The following is a 19,963-nucleotide window of genomic DNA, read 5'->3' on the forward strand; positions in this document are numbered from 1 at the left end:
TCCGGACCTTTGCCGAAAGCCACACAGCAAGCAAGTGCAAAACCAGCTCAGCCAAGCTCCAAACTACAACATCTGGAGAATTCCAAAGAATTCAGGGCGCCAGCTCCTGGGCCAGCCAGGAGTCCCACCACCCATGGGCGAGGGCCCACACCTGCCTGAGCCGCAATCTCCCTATTTCTTCCAAAAGTGGCATCACTCACACACTCTTTGCTCTGCTGCACTTTCAAGGGCGTGAAAGGTGTCCAAAGAGGAAGAAAAATTGTGTAGATTTCCTGCTCCACTAAGCTCCAAACCTGGGAAGTGCTGCCAGGTGTCTAGCTGCGGTCTGTCTTGCTGCCTGGCTCCCCCTCCCAGCTCTTTGGAGGGCCTGGAGTGGAGCCCAGAAGCCCTGGGCACATCAACAGCAAGCAGTACATCCCACCTTTGGGAAGGGGGGGCTGGGGGCCCCAGCTCGGTAGAGACCCGGGCAGCAGTCCCTGGGTGTCCCATCACGGTGCCCTGCAAGGCCCAGGTGCGAGTCAGAGGGGAGCCGGGAACCCGCGTGTCGTAGAGGTCACGGAGCCCCGGAACAGATGCGTGCCTCTCTGGGCCTCAGTTCCCCATCTGCAAAATGGGGTCCATGCAGTAGAGCATGGAAAGGATTTAGCGCCAGGTCTGGTGCCCAGCAGGCTGCTGTCAATATTGGCTATTAATATTCCTGGTATGATATGAGTAAGTGAGTCTGTCTACACCACTCAGTGCCACCCAAAGCATTCAACACCCACCAGAACCGAGGCTGACTAATGAGAGAAGCCGCTGGCCGCGGCCACTGGGAGCGGGCCCCTGGGTGGGCGAACAGGCGGCGCTCCCCGAGGCAAGCAATGGGGGCTGGACCACGGGAGCACCTACCTCATGCTCTTGTGCAACCCAGGGCATCGGTGGGGCGGGGGGGGGGAGCAGGGGGGAGGACAGTGGCCACCAGGCAGGGGACCAAGCCCCAGGCAGGACCTGGCCTTGACGTGAGGGGCTCCGAAGTTGGCTTCAGGCTCAGTTTGCTCAACTGTGAAATGGGTCAGAAGTGGCTGCGTCCGAGGGTGTGAGATGAGCTCATGTGCAGACAGCACACAGTAGGTGCACAATAAATCGGTCGTGTTTTCGTTGTCTGCACCTCCCAGAGCTCTCACAACGGGAAACGCTGGTTCCCGGTTCACAGCAGTAACCAATACATGCTTGTTGAGCAAATAATCCGGCAGCGCCTTTCTTGCGTGCGCTGTTCTCCAGCTTCCGAAATGGCTAGGCCTCTTCCCCTGCTGGGCACTGCTGACACCCGGCAGGGTCGCTGCGGGGCGGACCCGGGCACTGTGGTGGTGGTTGTGGTGGGGGGGCAGCAGCATCCCTGGCCCCCTCCCACTCCCGTCCGCAGCACCCCTGTTGTGACAGCCCCAGAGGGCCCAGTCCCCCCTGGGGGCAGTACCGCGCCCTCGGGAACCACTGCTCTACGGCCTCATTAGCACCCAGAGCAGCGGGGTAGGGCAGCAAGGCTCGGAGAGGGGCCCGCACGGCACCCGGGGTGGAGCCAGCCCTGCTGCAGCCTCGGGCGTCCGCGCCGTGCGGGGCTCTGGGCGCACCTGGGGAGGGGCGGGCAGTCGGCACCCCGGCCGTGCCTGGGTTCCAGGAACTGGCAGAAGGAGCCCAGGGCATGCCACAGTTGCAACATCGGAGGGCGGCACGCCGGCAAGCCTGGGCAGGGCCGCCGCCTCGGCCCGCGGGCACCGCCAGGAAAGAAAAGGCAACTCAGAGCCGGGCACCAGGACAAACGGTGGAATCCCAGGCACGGGATGGCAGGGCAGAGGCAGGGCCCAGGTGGACCCGGAGCCTGCCGCGTGGCCTATCGGGAGAAGCTGGGTACGGCCTGGCCAATGAGAAGGCCCCAGCGAGTCAGGCCACACCCCCGGGGGAGCCCATTGGCGCAGTGAAAGCGTTAGGGGTGGGTCCCTTAGGTCCCCCAAATCCAGCGGTCTCGGTCCCTTACAGCGGGCCTTCTGCTGGTGCTTCCTAATATGGGGCCACTGAGGGTTGGATTCAGGGAGCACTCCCAAACCTCATCTGTGCCCAGATATGTGTCCCCGGGATGTGACCACGTTCTCAGAGCCAGAATTATGCTTAAAAGTTCAGTAAGTCATTCATACGCCGCATTAGAGGGAGAGCGGGTCCCGGCAGAGGGCACAGCACGTGCAAAGAGCCTGGGGCAGCCCTGGGCCAGGCGTGTTGGAGGAACATCCAGGCGGCCCCTGCGGCTGGAGCAGAGTGAACGAGGGGGGGAGAGAGAGGGGAGGACAGGGAGGGGACGGGGCAGGTCCTCCTGCAGGGCCTGTTGGCAGTGGGGAGGACTTTACGCATGGAGGGCTTTAGACAGTGGGGAGATGTGATGTGCCACTTAGGGGCTGTGGGATTTGCCACAAAAGCTTTCCGTCTCTGGGCCATAATCTCCTTGTCCATCAGATGGGGGAGTAATAATACCTACTTGGGGAGCTGATGTGAAGAAAGGCATATAGTAGGTGCACAACCTTCATCTGCTCCAGCCCTCATCGTCGCCCACCCGGAACAGTGCAGTCCCCTGGGTCCTGGTCCCCCGGCTCCCGCCCTCGCCCCTCACAGCCTGTCCTCCCTGCAGCGGCCACCAGAGGGCGCCCGTGAGTCCCTCAGTCAGGTCCCGCCCTTCCCTGCCCACCACCCCCTCAGCCGCCTCCCAGGCTCCCACCATCCTGGGTGTAAAAGCCCAAGTCCTCCCCGTGGCCCCCAAGGCCCTACACGACCTGCCCCCCTGTCCCTCTCTCCCCCTCACTCACTCTGTTCCAGCCACATGGGCCTCCTGGCTGTTCCTCCAACGTGCCAGGCCCATCCGTACCCCAGGACCTTTGCATGGGCTGTTCCCTCGGAAACCTCTCCCCCCAGACATCCACCTGCCTCCTCCTTCACCTCCCTCATGTCTCAGCTCCTTCAAATTGCACCCCCAAGCCTGACCCCCCACTTCCCCTCCCTCTCTCCCCCAGCATGGTTTATCTGTGGTACTACTACCCAGCACACTATACGTTCATTCCACTTCGGCATCTTGCTCACCATCTGTCTCCCCCACTGGATCCTCAGCTCCATGAGGGCAGAAATTTTGGCTTTTTGTTCCCTGCTGCATCCTCAGGGCCCAGAACAGCCCTTGGCACAGAGCAAGTGCTCAACAAATGTCGATGAATGAATTCATGAACGATGACTATAAGTACCCTTATTCTCCCCCCCACCTCAAGTTCCAGTGTCTGTCCTGCCCCACCCCCCAGCCCTAGGGGAACCCCAGGGGTTCATTGGGCTACAAGAGGGAGGAGCAGGCATGGCAAGGAGAACCAGGCGGGGGTCCCCCCACTGTGCCTCGAGAGGCTGGACGGGCCCCCATGTGCTGGTGAAAGAACAGCCACCCGCAGCAGGCTTCGGCCCTCTTTATAGGTCCACGGGATTTCTGTTTGAACTAGAGGTGGGGGAGTAACCAAGACGACACCTGGCTTGTGTTTGTGGAGAGGTTCTGTGGCCTGGCGAGCCTTGGCTAAACGGTTGGCTGGGCCTTGGTTCTAGCCAGTGTCAGAAGTCGTCCAGCCCTGTTTCTGGGGAACAGAGGAGATGGGTCCATGTGGGTGTGTGTAGACAAGTGTAGGGGTCCCGAAAGCCCACCCGGCCCAGAAGCCCAGCTTGGACCAAGGGGGTTAGGTGGCTGAGGCCTGGGCCAGCCCTCTCCTCCTCCACTTTGGACCCAGGATTTGCCCCTTAGCTCCAGAATCTCTCCGCCAATGAAACCCCAGTGCTGAGGTTCTCAATGATGAACAGATGGTCTTAGGTCGGGGGGGTGGGGGTGGGGTGGCGTGTGGAGCTGAGCCCTGGAGGGGGCCAGGGGTCCCTGGAGCAGCCCTGCTGCCCTCCTGGGGGGAAACTGAGGCAGGGAGCTCCTCCACACCTCTGTGCCCAGGGTGGGGGGTACCATCCGCAGAGGGTCCCCTGGTTTGGCCACGTTGCACTTGGCAGAGGACAGCTTGGGGGAGGGCGGAGACCCGGGCCCTCTGCCAGGTCAGATTCCTCCCGGCAGCGGTTGGGGGGGGGGGGGGGGAGGGGGAGGTTTTTTTTTTTTTTCCAACAGAATCAAAAGGAGGAGAGAGAGCTGTTGGCAGGAAGAAGGGATTGGAACGAAGCCTAGGCTGGGCTCACCCTGAAAATCACACTCCTGGCCTTGCGCTTGGCGGCTGGGAGTGGGGGTGGCGGGAAGGGAGTTTGGAGGCTCTCATCATCCACCCGCATCCCTGCATTTTGCAGAAAAGGGGGCAGCCTCCTCAAAGGACAGCGCACATGGCCTTCAAGCTCCACCACCCCCCCCCCCCCGACTGCGGTAGCCCCCTCTCCCGCTGGTTACTCAACAGACTTAGCTGCCTCCACACCTTTGCTTGAGCTGGTCCCTCTGCCTGGGATGCCCTTCCCATCCACCGCAGGGCCCCCTCCAGGCCCCCTTGGATCTGGCCTTCCATCCCCCTGGACCTCCAGGGCTGAGGGGTACCAGCTGCAAGCCTGAGGCCAAAAACCACAAATCAGTGATACTGACCTTGTCTTTATTTAAACAGGATTGTTTTGTTAGTTGTGGATTGTCCGCATTCATTTTGATTCTTGAAAAGATTGTGTTCAGAGATTAGCCATCTTGAGGACTGAGTTTTTGGTGCCCCCCTCCCTGCAATGTTGCAGGCCCCCATAAGTGCCTCACCCTCATTTCGGCTCTGAGGATCTAGCTTGTGCCAGGCCCAATCCAGAGTTTCGGGGAGGGCTACGGCAAGGCCGAAAATACGAAGATCTCAAGTCCAGCCCCCCCACCCCCAGAGACAGACACCAGAGAGGGGAGAGCCTTGAGAAAGGGGCACCAGGCGGTAGGGGTCCCAGGGGACACACCTAAGCTGGTGGTCGGCTCCCTGCACCGAGAGCTTTGGCACCCAGCGTGCAGGGCAGTCCCAGCATTCCCGAGGGAACAGGACCCCAGCAGACCTGGTCACACCAGCTTCCCCACCGTGTGACTCTGGGCAAGTCATTTCCTTCTCCTGGCCTGAGTGAGGTCTCTTCTACCAAACATGCTAATCAGGCCTCCCCTGCCTGCCTCCGGGGCTGTTTGAGCACTAAATGGGATAATAGCCGGAAATGGCTGCCTACACAATGAAAGCTGTTATCAGGGCTCCTGGGCCACCTGCGGGCCTCAATTTCCTCATCTATAAAATGGGCATAATGATACCTGCTATAGTTAACCTCCAAGGTTCCGGAGGATTCAAGGGGTGGGGGGTGATGAGACTTTGCAGAGGGAACATCTGAGGGCTGAGAAAGTCCTGCAAAGGTGAGGACACTGGCTTCTGTTGCAAAGTCTGAACACCCCTCCCCCCCCATTATAGTAACACCTCCCACAGCAACATTGACAAGGAAAAAGAGTTTAGAAAAAAAAAAAAATTGTCTAACACCATTGTTGCAATTGTGATCTCTTTTCTCCTGGACTATTCCCCCCTCCACCTTTCTCTTTTCCTACGCTTTTACACAGCTAACGGCTGGAAGGCAAGACTGTCTGGGAGTTAGGCAGATGGCCCTTGTGAGCCACACTGGCCAGCTTTAAATCCCAGGCTTCCCACATATTGGCTGTGTGACCTTGGACAATTCTCTCAACCTCTCTGTGTCTCAGTTTCCTCATCCATACAATGAGAATGATGACAGTTCTCTTTCCCATGGAGCAGTAGCGATGAGTTAATGCGGGAATCAGCAAACTACATTCCAGGGGCCAGATATTTTTGTGTGCAACACGGGCTAAGAATTATTTTTGCATTCTTAAATGGTTGTAAGAAATCTAAAGAATAATATTTTGTGAAGGTTATGTGAAATTTATGCTTTGGTGTTCATAAAGTTTTATTGGTACACGGCCCATCTGTTGATATGCCATCCTGGTGGCTTTTGGCTCTCAAGCTACAAGGGCAAAGCTGAGTAGGTGCATCAGAGACCACGTGGTTGGCAAAGCCGAAAATATTTAATCTCTGGCTCTTTACGGAAGTGTTTGACCCCTGAGTAACTTTGAACAGTACAGGGCACAAAATGAGCTTGGTATACTTGTACTCACTATTGTTATGAAATATGTGGTTTGTACAAAAATCACATGCTATTTTTCCCCCTTTAAAGTCACATCACCACCATTTTTCCCACACCACTGACCGTTCTGGGAAGCCTGCCTGACTCCCCCATCCTGTGACATTTCCTCTACAATCCCCTACCGCTGGGCACTCAGGTTATTCCCAGGTGCTAAGGTAAAGCCGTGGGGTGGGGGTGCACAGCCTCACACCTCCAGCTGGCTTTGTTTTCACGCATCGGACTCTCCTCTATCCTTCGCTGCATGCCGGGTCCTGTTCTAGGCACTTTGCAAACAAGAACCTATTCAGTCCCTGCATAATCCAGCCCCTGCTCAATTCCGTCCGTCATCTTGCCCACTACCTCAGCCCCCACCACTGCTGCCACTTTTCCCCTTCATCTGCTGCTCTGTTTGTTCAAGCTCAGCCACCCGAGGTGGGGCAGCGAGGACTCCCCAACCCTGCTGGTGGGTAGTACCACCACTTTGGAAAACAGTTTGGCAAGTTCTTAAAAAGCCAGACACACGCCTACGACCACGGGATCCAGCGTTCTACCCCTGGGTCTTCACCCAGGAGAAAGGAAAGCTTACGGCAGTGCACACACTTCTGTATGAACGCACTCAGCCTGTGACCCATTCCACTCCCAGACATTCACCAGGAGGAATGAAAGGGAAGGCTCATAAGACATTGCACCCAGAAGTTCCAGCAGCTTTATTTGTAACAGTCTGAGGAAACACCGCAGATGCCCATCGGCAGGTGAGCCAGATAAGCAAGCTGTGACCTGTCCGGACAGGGGACACTAGCCAACAATAAAAAGGCATGAGCTATTGGGATACGTGACAGATGGATGAACCTCAAAACAATTATGCTGAGAGAAAGAAGCCAGACACGTGGCCGCGCCCATGGGTTTACTTATTGTCCAGGACTGCTTCTGTGCTCCTGGGGCAGGGCTGAGGAGAGAGGAACTTTGGGTAATTAGTAACTCTCTGGGTCTCAGTTCCCACAACTGCAGAATGGGGTTAGGCATGGCTCCCGCCCCACGGGGGGTTGGGGGGCCTGCTTCCGCGGCCCCGTGTGGCTCTGGCTATGCTCAGCCATAAATGTTGGAAGGATGTCTTCATCATTCAGCGATTTGGGTTCCCCTCCGTAGCAAAGCATCTCGGACATCGGTTCACGCCAGTGCTATGACTGAGTAACCCGGGGGGGGGGGGGAGCGGTGTGTGTGATTCTTTTAAATATGTTTAATTATTTAATTAACATATTTAATATATACACATACATAATATATGAATATGCATTATATGATATATAACAATACATAATAACTTTGAATGCATATACATTTTATATAAGACATGTTACATACATATATATGTATTATACATAACATATTTAAAGCATAGACGTTTTATATACACTACATAAATAATGAACCCATGAAAACATACATGTTGTTATACACTTTATATACATATATAATATATAATACAGGTCAATACATTATATACGCATATACATGTGTGATTTTTTTCTTTCTTTTTTTTTTAGAGTGGGAGGTGGGGAGGGACAGAGGGAGAGGGAGAGGGAGAGAGAGAGAATCTTAAGCAGGCTCCATGCCCAGCATGGAGTCCGACACAGGGCTCGATCTCACAACCCTGAGATCATGACCCAAGCTGAAATCAGATGCTTAACCGACTGAGCCACCCAGGCACCCCTGTGATCTGTTTTTAAAATGGGATTTTACAAGGCTTTTGGTCCCTCTGAGGCTTTCATTCATGCAACAAAGATTTATTGAGCACCTACTATGTACCAGGAGCTGTTCTCAGTGTCAGGGATGCAGCTATGAACTAACCAGAAGGACACCCCCTACCCCCGCCACGTGGAGCTGACAGTTTCCTCTCACACGTCCTTCTGAGCTAGTGGTTCAGCGTTTTGTTTGGGCTTTAGATGCCAGAATGAGTTCAGTCCCAGTCTGACTCATGACTTACTCTCATCACAGTTCCATTTATCCATAAATTTTAAAGTTTGCTAATAGAATAAATACCCACCAGCTCAACACCACCTGGATAAAGAGAATTTTAGTAATAACCCCATCCTGCTGTCTGGGTTCTCCCTCTGAAAGTGACCACACTCCTCCATCTGGAATTCATCCTTTCCCCCTGCTTAAAAATAAGCATATCTCCAATTGCTATGAATTGTCATTTCGTTTCAAGTACTCTAACTTCATAAGGAGGCTATCATGCTGTGTGGAACATTGGGGGGCTCACTGCCCAATGGATGTCCTGTTGCTCCATCCCTCTACACTGTTCACCTGTGGCTGAGGACACCGCTGGGCCACTGATGAATATGCCAGGAGGTGAATTTCCCACAATGCATCTCTCCACTCTCTCAGTGATGGGCATTTGGGTGGTTTCTGGGTTTTTGCCTTCTTCACGATGCAGTGATGACCATTGTGGGGCATGTTTCCCGGAAGCAACAAGCAAAGGTTTCTTGTGGATAGGTATCCGGGAGAGGAAAGGCCGTTACGTGGCCTGTGGATGGCCAGTGTTGTGATGCATGTCAGTCTGTTTTCCAGAGTCGATGCGGTGTGGAAGTGCTCTGTGTACCCACAATCTTGTTGACATTTGGTATCGCTGGACATTTTTTTTTAATTTTTATTATTTATTTGACAGAGAGAGAGACAGCGAGAGAGGGAACACAAGCAGGGGGAGCGGCAGGCAGAGGGAGAAGCAGGCTTCTCGCTGAGCAGAGAGCCCGATGTGGGGCTCGATCCCAGGACCCCGGGACCATGACCTGAGCTGAAGGCAGACGCTTAACGACTGAGCCACTCAGGCGCCCCATCGCTGGACATTTTTAATTTATGGCCATGATAAGGGGGACACGGGGCCTTGTTATGGCCTGACCATGCATTCCCTTGATCCTCAAAGAGGCTGGACATCTCATTATGCCCTTGTTGACCACTCCTGTCTCATCATTCGTAGTATGCCTGTTCATGCTTTCTGCATGTTTTTCCTTTTGAGTAGTTGTCTTGTTCTTAATGGAACTTCATTCTTTTTAAAGGACCGTATCACATTTCATCAGAAGGCTACACCATGATTGGTGATATGCATTCTCAACAGGGGCAGAAATTGGTCCTGGGGTGGGGTGGGGGGTACATAAGATCTTACTCTTCTAATGTACAAAACACAGATATGCATAAAGCATAAAGGCAAACATTCAGTCTATACGCAGTATAGTGAGAGGTGATCAGGAAAGAAAAAGTCAAGAGGGAATATCATGAAAAAAGGGCTGAGAAACACGGTTTTGTAGCAATTTTCACAAGCATATGGCGAAGGACATCTTCGGGGGCAATCATACGTTAAGTTGGAGACAGACTCCCAGAAGCTGGACCATGAGGCCTGAACTTGTCTTAGGCCTCTGCCATGCATGCCAACCTGCTTTCCCAATTGATACACACATTCACCTCCAAGCAATTTATGAAAATGCCTGCTTCACCCTATCCTCACCAGCACTAGCTTTTATCAATGTAAAAATCTTTACCTACTTTGATGAGCGCCAGAGATGGTATTTTCTTACGTGTTGCTATCTTTTCTTTGGTCTTTGTAAGGCTGGACACTTTTCATACGTTTACTACTCAGTCTGCCTCCCAGGAATGTAATGGAGTAAAAGCACAGCAGGCCAACACATCTGGAGGAAAGGGGGGGGTCCTTGTTCTGCAGAGGCAGAAACTCAGGAAACAGGAGTTGATGATTTGAGAGATGCTCAGCCTATTCAGATCACAAAAGAAGCTAAAATTATGAGGATGTTAGTCAGGAAAGCGTCCTCCAGACCAGCTGGGTGACCTTGGGCACTTGTCTAAACCTCCGTGGGCCTCAGTTTCCCCCTCATGAAATGGGGATGGAGTTACTAACACCCACCTCATAGGGTTGCTGGGAAGGGTAACAGAGCTGCTCCCATAAAGCACTGTTCCTGCAGCCCAGGGGTGGCCTCTGGGAAAAGTGATGGTGGGGGCTGCTTCTGTGCCCCCCTGACTATCCTCTGGGCTCCAATCCCTGGGGTCTGGCAGCTATCAACCCATTCCCCCCCACCCTTCCTCTCAGGTCCCTAAGAGGGAGAGGCAGAGGATTCAAGCTGGGGATTAACAGAGGCAGATTAGAGATGGGGGGGGGTTGGAAAGAGGGAGAGGGTGAGAGAGACAGAGGGTGGGGGAAGGGGTCTCTATCCACTTAACCCTTCCCTCCCCAGAGCCAGAGTAGCCACCCCACTTCCTCTGGCTTCACGTCTGTGAGAGTGGAGGCCACCTGCAGAACCTTCCCCTCCCACCCGCGGAGAACCCTGAAGAAGGCGTTAGGATTAGGGTCCTCAAGCTTCCGACAGGCTGGTTGAAAGGGGGGAGGATGAGGTCCCCTCTCTGGGCCTCAGTTTTCCCTTCTGAAACACTGGGAGAGCGTGCAGAGGCGATGAGACCTCAGCTCTCAGAGCGGGTGCTCCGGGCCTGGTGGAGATCTGCTCCGCGTAGCCCAGACTTACTGAGCACCTACTATGTAGGCAGGCTTGCTGTCATATCCCATCTGTCTGAGATTTCCCAGCCTCTGGGATGCCCAGCCGCGCACACAGAACCGCAGAATCAACTTCCAGAAGCCCCCAGAGTCAGCCATGGCTCCAGAAGGGCGGTCCAGGGCCTGATTCTCGTCCTGAGATGCCGCCGGCCCCCACCCTAAACCCTGGCGTCCTCCCTGGGGGAGCTGGGAACCACTTCTCCAAAAGAGTCCCTGAATCCTGGAGCCCCAGTGCGGGGAACTGGGGTCGCAGGCTGAGGGAAACCCGGACAGAAGGACGATAACAGAATCTCCTCCACCCACCGGGCTCGGGCAAGACCCCTCCCGTCGTCCCCCAGCTGCGCCAGACGCAGAGCCAGGGAGGGGGGGAGGGGGCGGTGCCTGCGCTGCGGCTGCGGGAGGAGGGGGACTGCGGGAGAGCGCTCAGGGATGGGGGGGGCGCTGCGGCACAGCGTCCCAGCTCACCGCTGCCCGCGCGGCAGGGGCGGGGGGCTGACCCTCCTCGGCCCCGCCCCTCCCCCCGCTGCCGAGGCGCCACCATTAATCCTGACCCGGGGAGGGGGCGCCCGCTCACCCCCAACCTGTGAAGCCGCCGCGCGCGCTCCCCGCCCCCCGCCCCGCTGGAGCCCCTGCGGGACCCCCAGGGGACCCCCGCCCCCCAGGTCTGTCGCCCTCGGTGTCCGAGTCTCTGTCTGTGTCCCCATCTGTCCCGTCTCCCCGCTATGCGTGCTTGTTGTGACTGCGTGTATCCGGGACACCTGCACTCACGGGCCCGGGTGGCTGGCGCGATCGCCTGGGGGAGGGGTCCTGGGGGTCGGTGTGCAGGTCAGTCCGAGGTCTGGAGTGTCTTTCTATGATTGTCAATCTGTGTGAGCGTCCAGGTGACACCCTGCAGGCTGTGAGTCTGTGTGTGACAGCGTGGAGCCTGTGGTTGTCTGGGTGACACCCCACAGGCTGTGAATATGTGAGTCCCCGAGTGTCTGGGTGACACCCGCAGGCCGTGTGAGTCTGTGTTCGTGGCATCCTGCAGGAGTGTGCGTCCGAGACACCCCACCGGCCGTGAGTGTGGGTCCCCGCGTGTCTGGATGACACCGCAGGCTGTGTGTGTCTGTAACAAGCTGCAAGCGCGACTGTGTGGGTCTGCGCGCGTCGGTGTGCGTTGTGTGTCCGTGTCGGAGTCGAGGAGGCCCGGGCCGCGAGTGTCCCTGAGCCCTCTGCGTGTGAGTGTGTGAGTGTGTGTGTGTGAGTGTGTGAGTGTGTGTGAGCGCGCGCGCGCCGCGGCGAAGGTGGATCCGCTTCCTCCGCAGCCAGCCCGACCTGGGCCCCACGACCCGCCGCGGCGGCCGCTTGCTCGGCCTCCCCTCGCGCGGCCCGGGCCGGGGATGGAGCCGCAGCCGGAGCCGGGGCGCGGAGCGGCCTGAGGCGCGGGCGGCGCGCGGGGCCGGGGGGAGGGCGGGCCGAGGGGAGGGTCCTGCGGGCCGGGGGGGGCGGGCGCGGCGCGCCCCCTCCCTCGCGCGCTCGCTCCCTCCCCCGCGCGCCCTCCCTCGCCGCCTCCTCCCGCCGCCTCCGGCCCCCCCTCGCCGGGGACCGAGCGCGCTCGCTCCGGCGCCGGCCTCGCCTCCTCGCAGCAGCGCCATGGTACGTCGCCGCCCCCACTTTCGTTTTCGCCCGGGGAGTTTTTGGGGTGGTGCGTGGGCTCCCGGCGAAAGTTGCAAGGTCTGGGGGGGGCAGGGGGCGGGGGCCGCCCAGGGGAGGGGCTCGAGGCGGGGACCCCCCCACACACCGACCGCGGCTGCGGGGCCCCCCCCCGCCGCGGCCCCCCCCCCCCCCCCGCGGCTGGGGGCGGAGCTGGCGCGCGGGGCTCAGCGGGGGACCCCAAGTGGGGGGCCCCTGGCGGGCGCCGCGGAGTTAGCGGAGAGGGCGGGGCTCCCGGGAGAGGGTCCCCCCCAGACCCGGCTCCCGCCTCCTCCCTGGCCGGGCCGGAGGCGGGAGGGCGCGGCCCGGAGCGCACGACCCCCAAGCGCGCAGGCCGCGGGGGAGCGTGGGCCGAGGAGGGGGCGCCCGCCCGGGGCCGTGCGGGGCGGGGGTCGCGGCGGCCCCCGCGGGGTGCCCCGGCCCGGGCAAGCGCCGCGCGCCAGCTAGCGGAAAATGGCCGCTGCGGAGAGGGGCGGAGAGCGCGCAGCGGCCGCCGCCGGGCGCCTTGAACTTGGAGCCGGGCGGGCGGCTGCGCTCGGCGCCGCGCGGGGGCCGCCACCCCGCCCGCCCTTGCGATGCCTCAGCCCCGCCCCCGGGTCGACCCCGGCCCCTCCGCGGCGCGCGCCGGGTCCCAGCCGGGAGGGGTCACCGGGTCTCGGCCCGGCGCGCCCCAGGCCCGCTAGCGTCGGTGGCTGCACTTGAGGGTTCCGGTGTCCAGTCCGCGGGCGTCGTTGGCATCCGGCACTCGAGGGGTGCGTTTGGGGGCTTCTGTGCTCCCAAACGGGTCAGCACGGGAAGCCGGGGATGCGCCCGCGTGTCTGTACGGCTGGGTGGTCCCGTCTCTGGCCATGGGTCCGTGGGTCTCGAGGCGTCGAGTCCTCTCCTTTATGTGTCTGTGTGTGTCTGCGCATCCACGTGGCTGTGTGTGTTGTGTTGCGTGTGTGTTAGAGCATTGTGCGGCTAAGGGACAGTGTGTGTGTCTGGGTAACCGTGCGTCCCTGTGGGAAGGTGTTGTGAAGCTCTACGGCGGGGTTGTGTGTCCCCGAGGGCCGTGATGTCCCTGGGTGACCCGTGGGGTATCCCCATGTGAATGTGTGGCGGTTAGGGGGTTGCTGGTGAATGGGGAACTGTGTCGTGTCCCTGTGTCCCAGGGGACAGTTGGGTGTCACTGTGTGCGTGTGATTAGCGCCGAGTGACTATTCCTGGGGATGGGTCTACACTGTCCCTCGCCCCCACCCCCAGTTCCTTTTTTCCTGTAACCGGGGTTGCTGAGTGAGGGCCGGGTGTTTCCTCTACCATGCCAAAGCTCTGTCCCCTCATCTCACCCCCCACACACCGTCCCCTCCACTTCCCTCCGACTCGGGGTACCCCATCCGCGAGGCCCCAGGTGGTCCTGGCTTGAGGATCGGGCACGAGGTGGCGCCGGGACACGATCACACGGTGGCGGCTCCTTCTCCCGCCAGGGGCTGCGCGTGCGCGGGGACCTGCCCCAGAGGGAGGCGGGGCGGTGGGGGTCCCCCCACTCCGCGGCCGAAGAGGTCCCGAGGGATGGCCGGTAACAGAAGCGCGCGGGCCAGGTCGGGCTCAGGAGGGTGGCCAAGGAAACCCCCTCATCCTCTCTATGCTAGGAGCTACCACCCTCCCAGTCCTGCCTCCCTGCACTTGCCCCCTACGAGGACAGACGGGGCGGGCACAAAGTGTTGTTTTCTCCCCTACAGGGGAATCCCCGCTGCACCCCCACCCCCACGCCAGGGCACTTTATATAATTTTCTAAATATAAAAGCACCAAGGCCAGGCCGGAGTCTCTGCTTTTTTCTTTGAACGTGCATCCCATTTTGGGGTGCTGTTTGGGAAAGGGAAAAAGGCGTCCTACATGGACACAGGGGTACCTTGGCACCCAACCCTCAGGGTCCCATAGTCTGGTAAACTTCCCACCCCCTGCCAGTCCTCACCCTCCCCTGCACTCGCCCCCAGCGCTGAAACACAACACTCCCACCACACTCCTGTGCAGTGGGACACCTGGGCTGCCCTCCCCAGTGCAAGCCTCTCCCCTTGTCCCCCACCCGGTGCAGTGGCACAGGAACATTCACACCCATGACACAGGCGTACATAATGCCACGCACACAGAGGGGCACACGCAACCACACGCAGACAGGCACCTGCACTTGTGAGAGTGGAGAGGAGCCACCCCACCCGCCCCGGCCTCCAGCCGGACCTGGAGAGCTCTGAGCCCGGCTGCAGGGGCCGGGGGGGGGGGGGGGGGGGGGGGGCGCGGGTTGGGGGTGTCCATGGGACTGCACGGGGGAGGAGCAGGGATGTGGTTATTTCACATATGGGCCCCCACGCCTGCGTAGGGATACTGGGAGCGGTTCTGCTCGTGGGCGGGTGTGATCCTAGGTGTGTATGGTTGTGTTTGGGTGTGAGTGTGTGATTGTGAAGGAGTGTACGTGTGTTGTGGTCATGGCTGTGTGTGCACTCGAGTGGGTCTGTGTGTCTCCTGAGTGTGCCCGAGTCTGTGTGGATGCGTGTGCCTTGTGTGAGCCTGTGAGTCCCTGGTGCCCTTCTGTCGTGAGGCTTGAGGCTAGGTGTGGGGACGTCTGTGTTTGTGGGTGGGCCTGCGTTCAGGCGAATCTTTATGTGTTTGTGTCACTGGTGTGTGACTGTGTGTGTCTGTATTCCTGTGACGTGAGTATTGTGTGGCATGGTGTATGTGCTGCGTGTCTCTGCCAGCCCTGTGTCCCGTCCTGCCTTTACTTACCAAGACCAAAGACCTCAGCGTCCCCTTCTAGAACCTCAGTTTCTCCTCTGTGAAATGGGAGCACACAAGGGCCGAGGAGGAGTGACGCTGTCCCAAGTGTGCGTTCCCAAGGCCTGGCACGGTGCTGTGTCCTCTGTTCTCTAGGGGGTGGTCGCTCTGGAGTTACTAGGTGGGCACCTGTGGTCCCTGCCTGAGCTGCTCTGTGAATGCCACTCACTTTTTTAAAAGTTTGTTTTTAATGAGACAGACCATTCGTGCACATCTAAAGAGTATACCAAAGTATCCCAAGTGAAAACCAACCTGCCTCATCACCCCTACCTGTGTGGGTCCCTGCTCCGGGGGATGCTCTGGTTTCATTCAGCTTCTTCTGAACCGTTGCACATGTAACAGGTACATAGTCTTATAAAGGATGCTTGCGTATTTTGTAAAAACAATCCCCAGTGAGATCTTGAGTCTATTTGCAGCATTTACAGTGAGTGGGGTTGGTCTCACCCAGGGACTGTTCTGCCCCCAGGAGACACTGGGCCATGTCTGGGGACATCTGCGGTGGTCAGGACTGGGGGTGCTCCAGCCAGGGATGCTGCTCAGCACCCCTCCCCCACAGTGTTTAGGATGCCCCAAGCCCCAGCCGAGAAGGATCCAGAGCACCCTCGGGTGGGAAGCCCTGGTCTCCAGCTTGTTTTCCCCGCTGTGTGTCTCCCAGAGGCATCTGCCGGTGGGAGCCTCTTGTTCTTTTAGGAGCTGCATAGTATTCCAGCCTGTGCCCATGCTGGCATTACTGATCTGGCCCTCCGCAGAGGGACACGGTGCCCTGTTCCCAAATTGTTGCCATTACTGGTAGAGTAGTGGGCAACACGCTTGTGCGTCTGGATCGGGGACAGTTAGAGAGAAGGCACAATGAATGATAAGGAGAGTGCATTTTTAATTTTTTAACCAATGAGCTAAATTGTGCTCCAAAGTGCCCGGAGCTAAATCATGCCCCCCGGCCCCCTTCTGGACCCTTGCACAAACAGGTCCAAATCCACCGATTGCTTTGTTCGGATAACTGCTCGGTGCAGTTGACCTCAGCCCAAATAGTCCCTGGTTCACCCATAATAACCCAGGGGGTGGAAACTACCTTCTCCCTTTTTCACCAAGGGGAAGCTGAGGCACACAGGAGTGTAGCTGCTGCTGGATGAGATGTAGACCAGGCTGCAAGCCTGCGCTAGAGCGGGCCAGCTGTGGACCTACTGTGTGCGCCGCAGGGCCCCTCCCACCCGAACTAGAATATATAGATTTGTAACAGTTCACTGGTGTTCAGGAATTTGCAGAAGGTTCTTCTCTGCACTTTGCCCACAGTGTTCACATAGGTGACCTCAGGACTCCCATCTCCAACCCTCCTCCATGCGTCCCAGCACTGTTGCCATTTTACAGATGTGGAGACCGAGGCTCTGAGAGGGGCAGTCTGTGCTCTCCAGACTTCACCTTGGAAAGGAGCTCAGGTGGCAAGCTGGGCGGGAATGAGGGGGCTGAGCTGGGAGAACCCTCCGCAGTCAAGTGTAACCTTTAAATGTCTGTGAATTTGGAATCTTGTGCTCTGTGTTCCTGGCCATTTAAAAATAATAAAATATTGCTTTATGTTATGTTGGCATTTGGATTCTTAGACACTTGACTTTCCCCATTCATCCTGGAGTTTTAAATGCACCCCCCCACACCGGCTGCCTGATAGCCAAGGGGTTTTCAAACATTTGTGAAGTGCTCATGATGTGCTAAGCACTGTTTGTTTGAATAACGGACACCCACATGCAGTGGGGAGTCAGTGTGGCCCAGGGAATACGTGCTCCGTAGGAACCCTGCTCCCTCCTAGTCTAGCCCTGGGACCCTGAGCCTGTTTCCTCCCTATAACACGGGAGAATAATAGGGTTCCTGGCACCTCCCATTACCCTGGGCATGGGGCACCTGCCCCAAGTTGGCAAGAGGGTATCATCTGGCATCAGGACACCGGGAGAGACAAATCAAAATCATCAGGCTTTCTAAGAATGTCTTGGTGCACATTTGACCCAAGGTCAAGGCTCTGCTAAGTGTCATTATCCTTATGCCCATGGACCCCATGAATGGGCACTGTTAGTGCACTTTAGAGGGGACAACACCAAGGGGCAGAGGGACATATCACCCTAGTCTGTGGGGTGGGAATGAGAGCTTCTGCAGTTGAAGCTGGGAGGATTCAGGGGGTGAAAGGGGGACGGTTGAGGTCATGGCACCCTGGGGGCAGAGACTGGGGGAGGTCAGGTCTGTGCCCAGTTACTCTAGAGGGAGAACAATGGAGCTTTAGAAAGGTGGGTTCTGGGGCCAGGTGGCCTGGTGCCAACCCATTCACCGTGCCTCAGTTTCCAGATCCGTGAAATGGGCACACTCCTAGGCTCAGTAGGAATTATTGGACACCCAGAGAAGAGGCTGCAAGGGTTTATCTGGCCAACCTGAGGTTCTGGACACATCCTCTTGGGATGTTGGGGTGACTAACGGGGGATGCCAAAGCAACCCCCCACACACACCTAGTTCCCCTTTGGTGCTAACTGAAGGGGTGAGAGCAGATTCCTGGAGGCTCTTGGGTTAGTTGGGACCTTCGGGACTGGTGGGGTGGGCAAGAGTGCCCTTGGAGCCAGCCTCTGTGCCAGGGGGGAACTGCAGCCCATGTCTGGCTCTCCGGGGAGCAGGGGGAGAGGATGCTGTGGGACCCCCCACTCCTGCCCTGCACCCCGGGTCGTACATCTTTAAGGGGAAAGACGCGCGCTGGCGCCGGCCTCTGCACACGTCACTTCTTCATTCTTTCCCTCCCCCCCCAAACTTGGCTCTTTTCTCCAACTTCCCGGCCAGCGCGGGGAGGGTTGGGGGGGGGGGTCCTAAAAATCCACCTCCGGCCCCAAAGTGTCCAGCAACAGCCCAGCACCCCGTCCCCACTTGACTCGGGTGGGCGGTCCTCGGGGACCCGTGGCGACCGGGCTCTGCGCGGCCGGTTGGTTCCCGTCCGGTGCCCGGGACCAGGGCGGCTCGTAATTCGTAATAATAGCTATGATGGGGGTTCATGGGGCATGGGGGGGAAGCGGCTTTCCTTCCCCGCTCGCGCTCTTTTTTCCCTCGTTTCTTTGAAAGTTGGATGTTGAGAAGTGGGAGGTTCGGGTGGGAGGGGAGGGAAATTGGGGGGAGGAGGGGGGGAGGCTGCCAGAGGGAGGAGAGACAGAGACACGGAGAGACAGAGACGGAGGAGGAGAGAGGGAGGGGGGACAGGAAAGGAAGAGGGAGAGAGAGCGAGCGCGGGAGGGAGGGAGGAGGGAGACCGAGGGAGGAGGCGGCGAGGAGCGCGCCGGCCGCGGCCGCGGGGGGGGGGTTTGGAAAAATGACTCAGTAAGTTCAGCGCGCCCGCTCCGGCCGGCCCTGCGCCTCCCGCCGCGCCCGGGATGTATTCGTCCCCGCTCTGCCTGACCCAGGTACGCCCCTCGCTCGGCCCGCGCCCCCCGCGCCCCCCGCCGCCGGCCCCGGAGTCGGGAAGCCCGAGGAGGCGGGACGGGAAAGGCGCGCGTCCCTCCCGCCGCCCCGCCGGGGTGCCCCCGCCGCGGGCCAGGGGCCGGTGGGGGATGGGCTGGGCCGGAGACCCCCCGCCCCGACCCTCCCTCGGGACTCCCGCCCCGCCCCCGGCGCCCCGGCCTCTCCCCCCACGCGGACGCGGGACTCGGGGTGCAGGCTGGCGGGACGCTAGCCCCCACCCCACCCGGGAAGGTCTGGGGGCGCCCTCCCCCGGGAGCCGAAGGCAGGCCTCTGCGTGACCCCCCGCCCTGACCGGGCCTGCCTCTAGGAGGAATCGAGGGGTCCTGGCTGGGTCCCTCGGCACTGTGGAGGAGAGGATCCCTCGGATGTGCTCCCCAGACAGTGCCCCCCGCCCCCCGCCAAGGTTGTGCCCCGCCACCCCAGCCCCGGGACGCCTTTCCCCCCATTATTGGCCCACGTGTGCGTGGAGGGGGAGGGGGCGCGCGGAGTTGGAGGCGCCAGCAGCGGGGGGAGGGGGCGCGCTGACATCCCGGCTCGGTCTCCCGCGCCCCCCGCCCCCCGACACCGATCTGATCTGATATTTTCGCCGCATCGATTCTGGATTGTTGCGCCGCCGCCGCCGCCGCCGGGAGGAGCCGGGAGGCCGGGCGTTCCGGGGTCTGGCCCGGGCACTGCGGCGCTGCGGACGCCCTCGCCAGCCCGGCACCTGCCCCTGCCCCCCTCCCGTAGCCTCTCACCCCTGGCCAGGCTCCCAGACTGTCCGGGGCTGAGCCCTTGTGCAACGGGCAAGGGGGTGTGTGGGGAGGGGGCGGCTGCCCCTGTCCCAGGCCGCACCCCGGGGGACTCCTTTCCTCTTCCAGCTCCCTCTGGGACGCCCCCCCCCCCCCGCCGCGGTCTACTTCCAGCTCCCCCCATGTCCTTATGTGTCTTTAGGCCAATGGGGTTGCGGCCTCAGTTTCTCCTGAGGACTAAGGTAGGCTCTGGAGAGAGGGGCAGTGTGGCCTCCAGATTGCAAAGTGCAGCACTCTGGGAGGTGGGAGTCCAGCGGGAGCCTGGGTGTCCGGTCCCCCTCCTCTCTCCCTTATGGGGAGCACGTGCATGCCTATGCCTAGCTTGGGTCCCAGGGACTGCCAGTCTGTGTGGAGAGGGTCCACTATTCAGGATCTTGGGGTCCCCCTCATTCATGGTAGAATCTTTCTTGCCGCGCTAGGGAGTTCCTGGCTCCCGCCAGAAAAGGAGAGGGCGGTGCAGAGCCGGGGGGGGGGGGGGGGGGGGGGGGG

The 19,963-nt window shown here is 59.3% G+C and overlaps 1 protein-coding gene across 4 annotated transcripts in view; it reads left to right on the forward strand.

The window, feature by feature from the left end:
• Positions 1–12,261: 12,261 nt before the first annotated feature.
• NFIC (nuclear factor I C) overlaps positions 12,262–19,963 on the forward strand; it is a 67,713-nt gene continuing 60,011 nt past the window's right edge. For 3 of the 4 annotated variants that reach the window (XM_032394615.1, XM_032394617.1, XM_032394619.1), the window contains exon 1: positions 18,479–18,625. In XM_032394615.1, coding sequence (XP_032250506.1) covers positions 18,596–18,625 — 30 coding nt within the window. In that variant the 5' untranslated portion in view covers positions 18,479–18,595. Of the gene's footprint in view, positions 12,347–18,478; positions 18,626–19,963 lie in introns of those variants that run through there. The other variant, XM_032394616.1, reaches the window with a different exon arrangement.

This window comes from Phoca vitulina, unplaced genomic scaffold (genome assembly GCF_004348235.1).
Source record: "Phoca vitulina isolate PV1807 unplaced genomic scaffold, GSC_HSeal_1.0 scaffold81, whole genome shotgun sequence".
In the NCBI taxonomy this organism is placed as follows: Eukaryota; Metazoa; Chordata; class Mammalia; order Carnivora; family Phocidae; genus Phoca; species Phoca vitulina.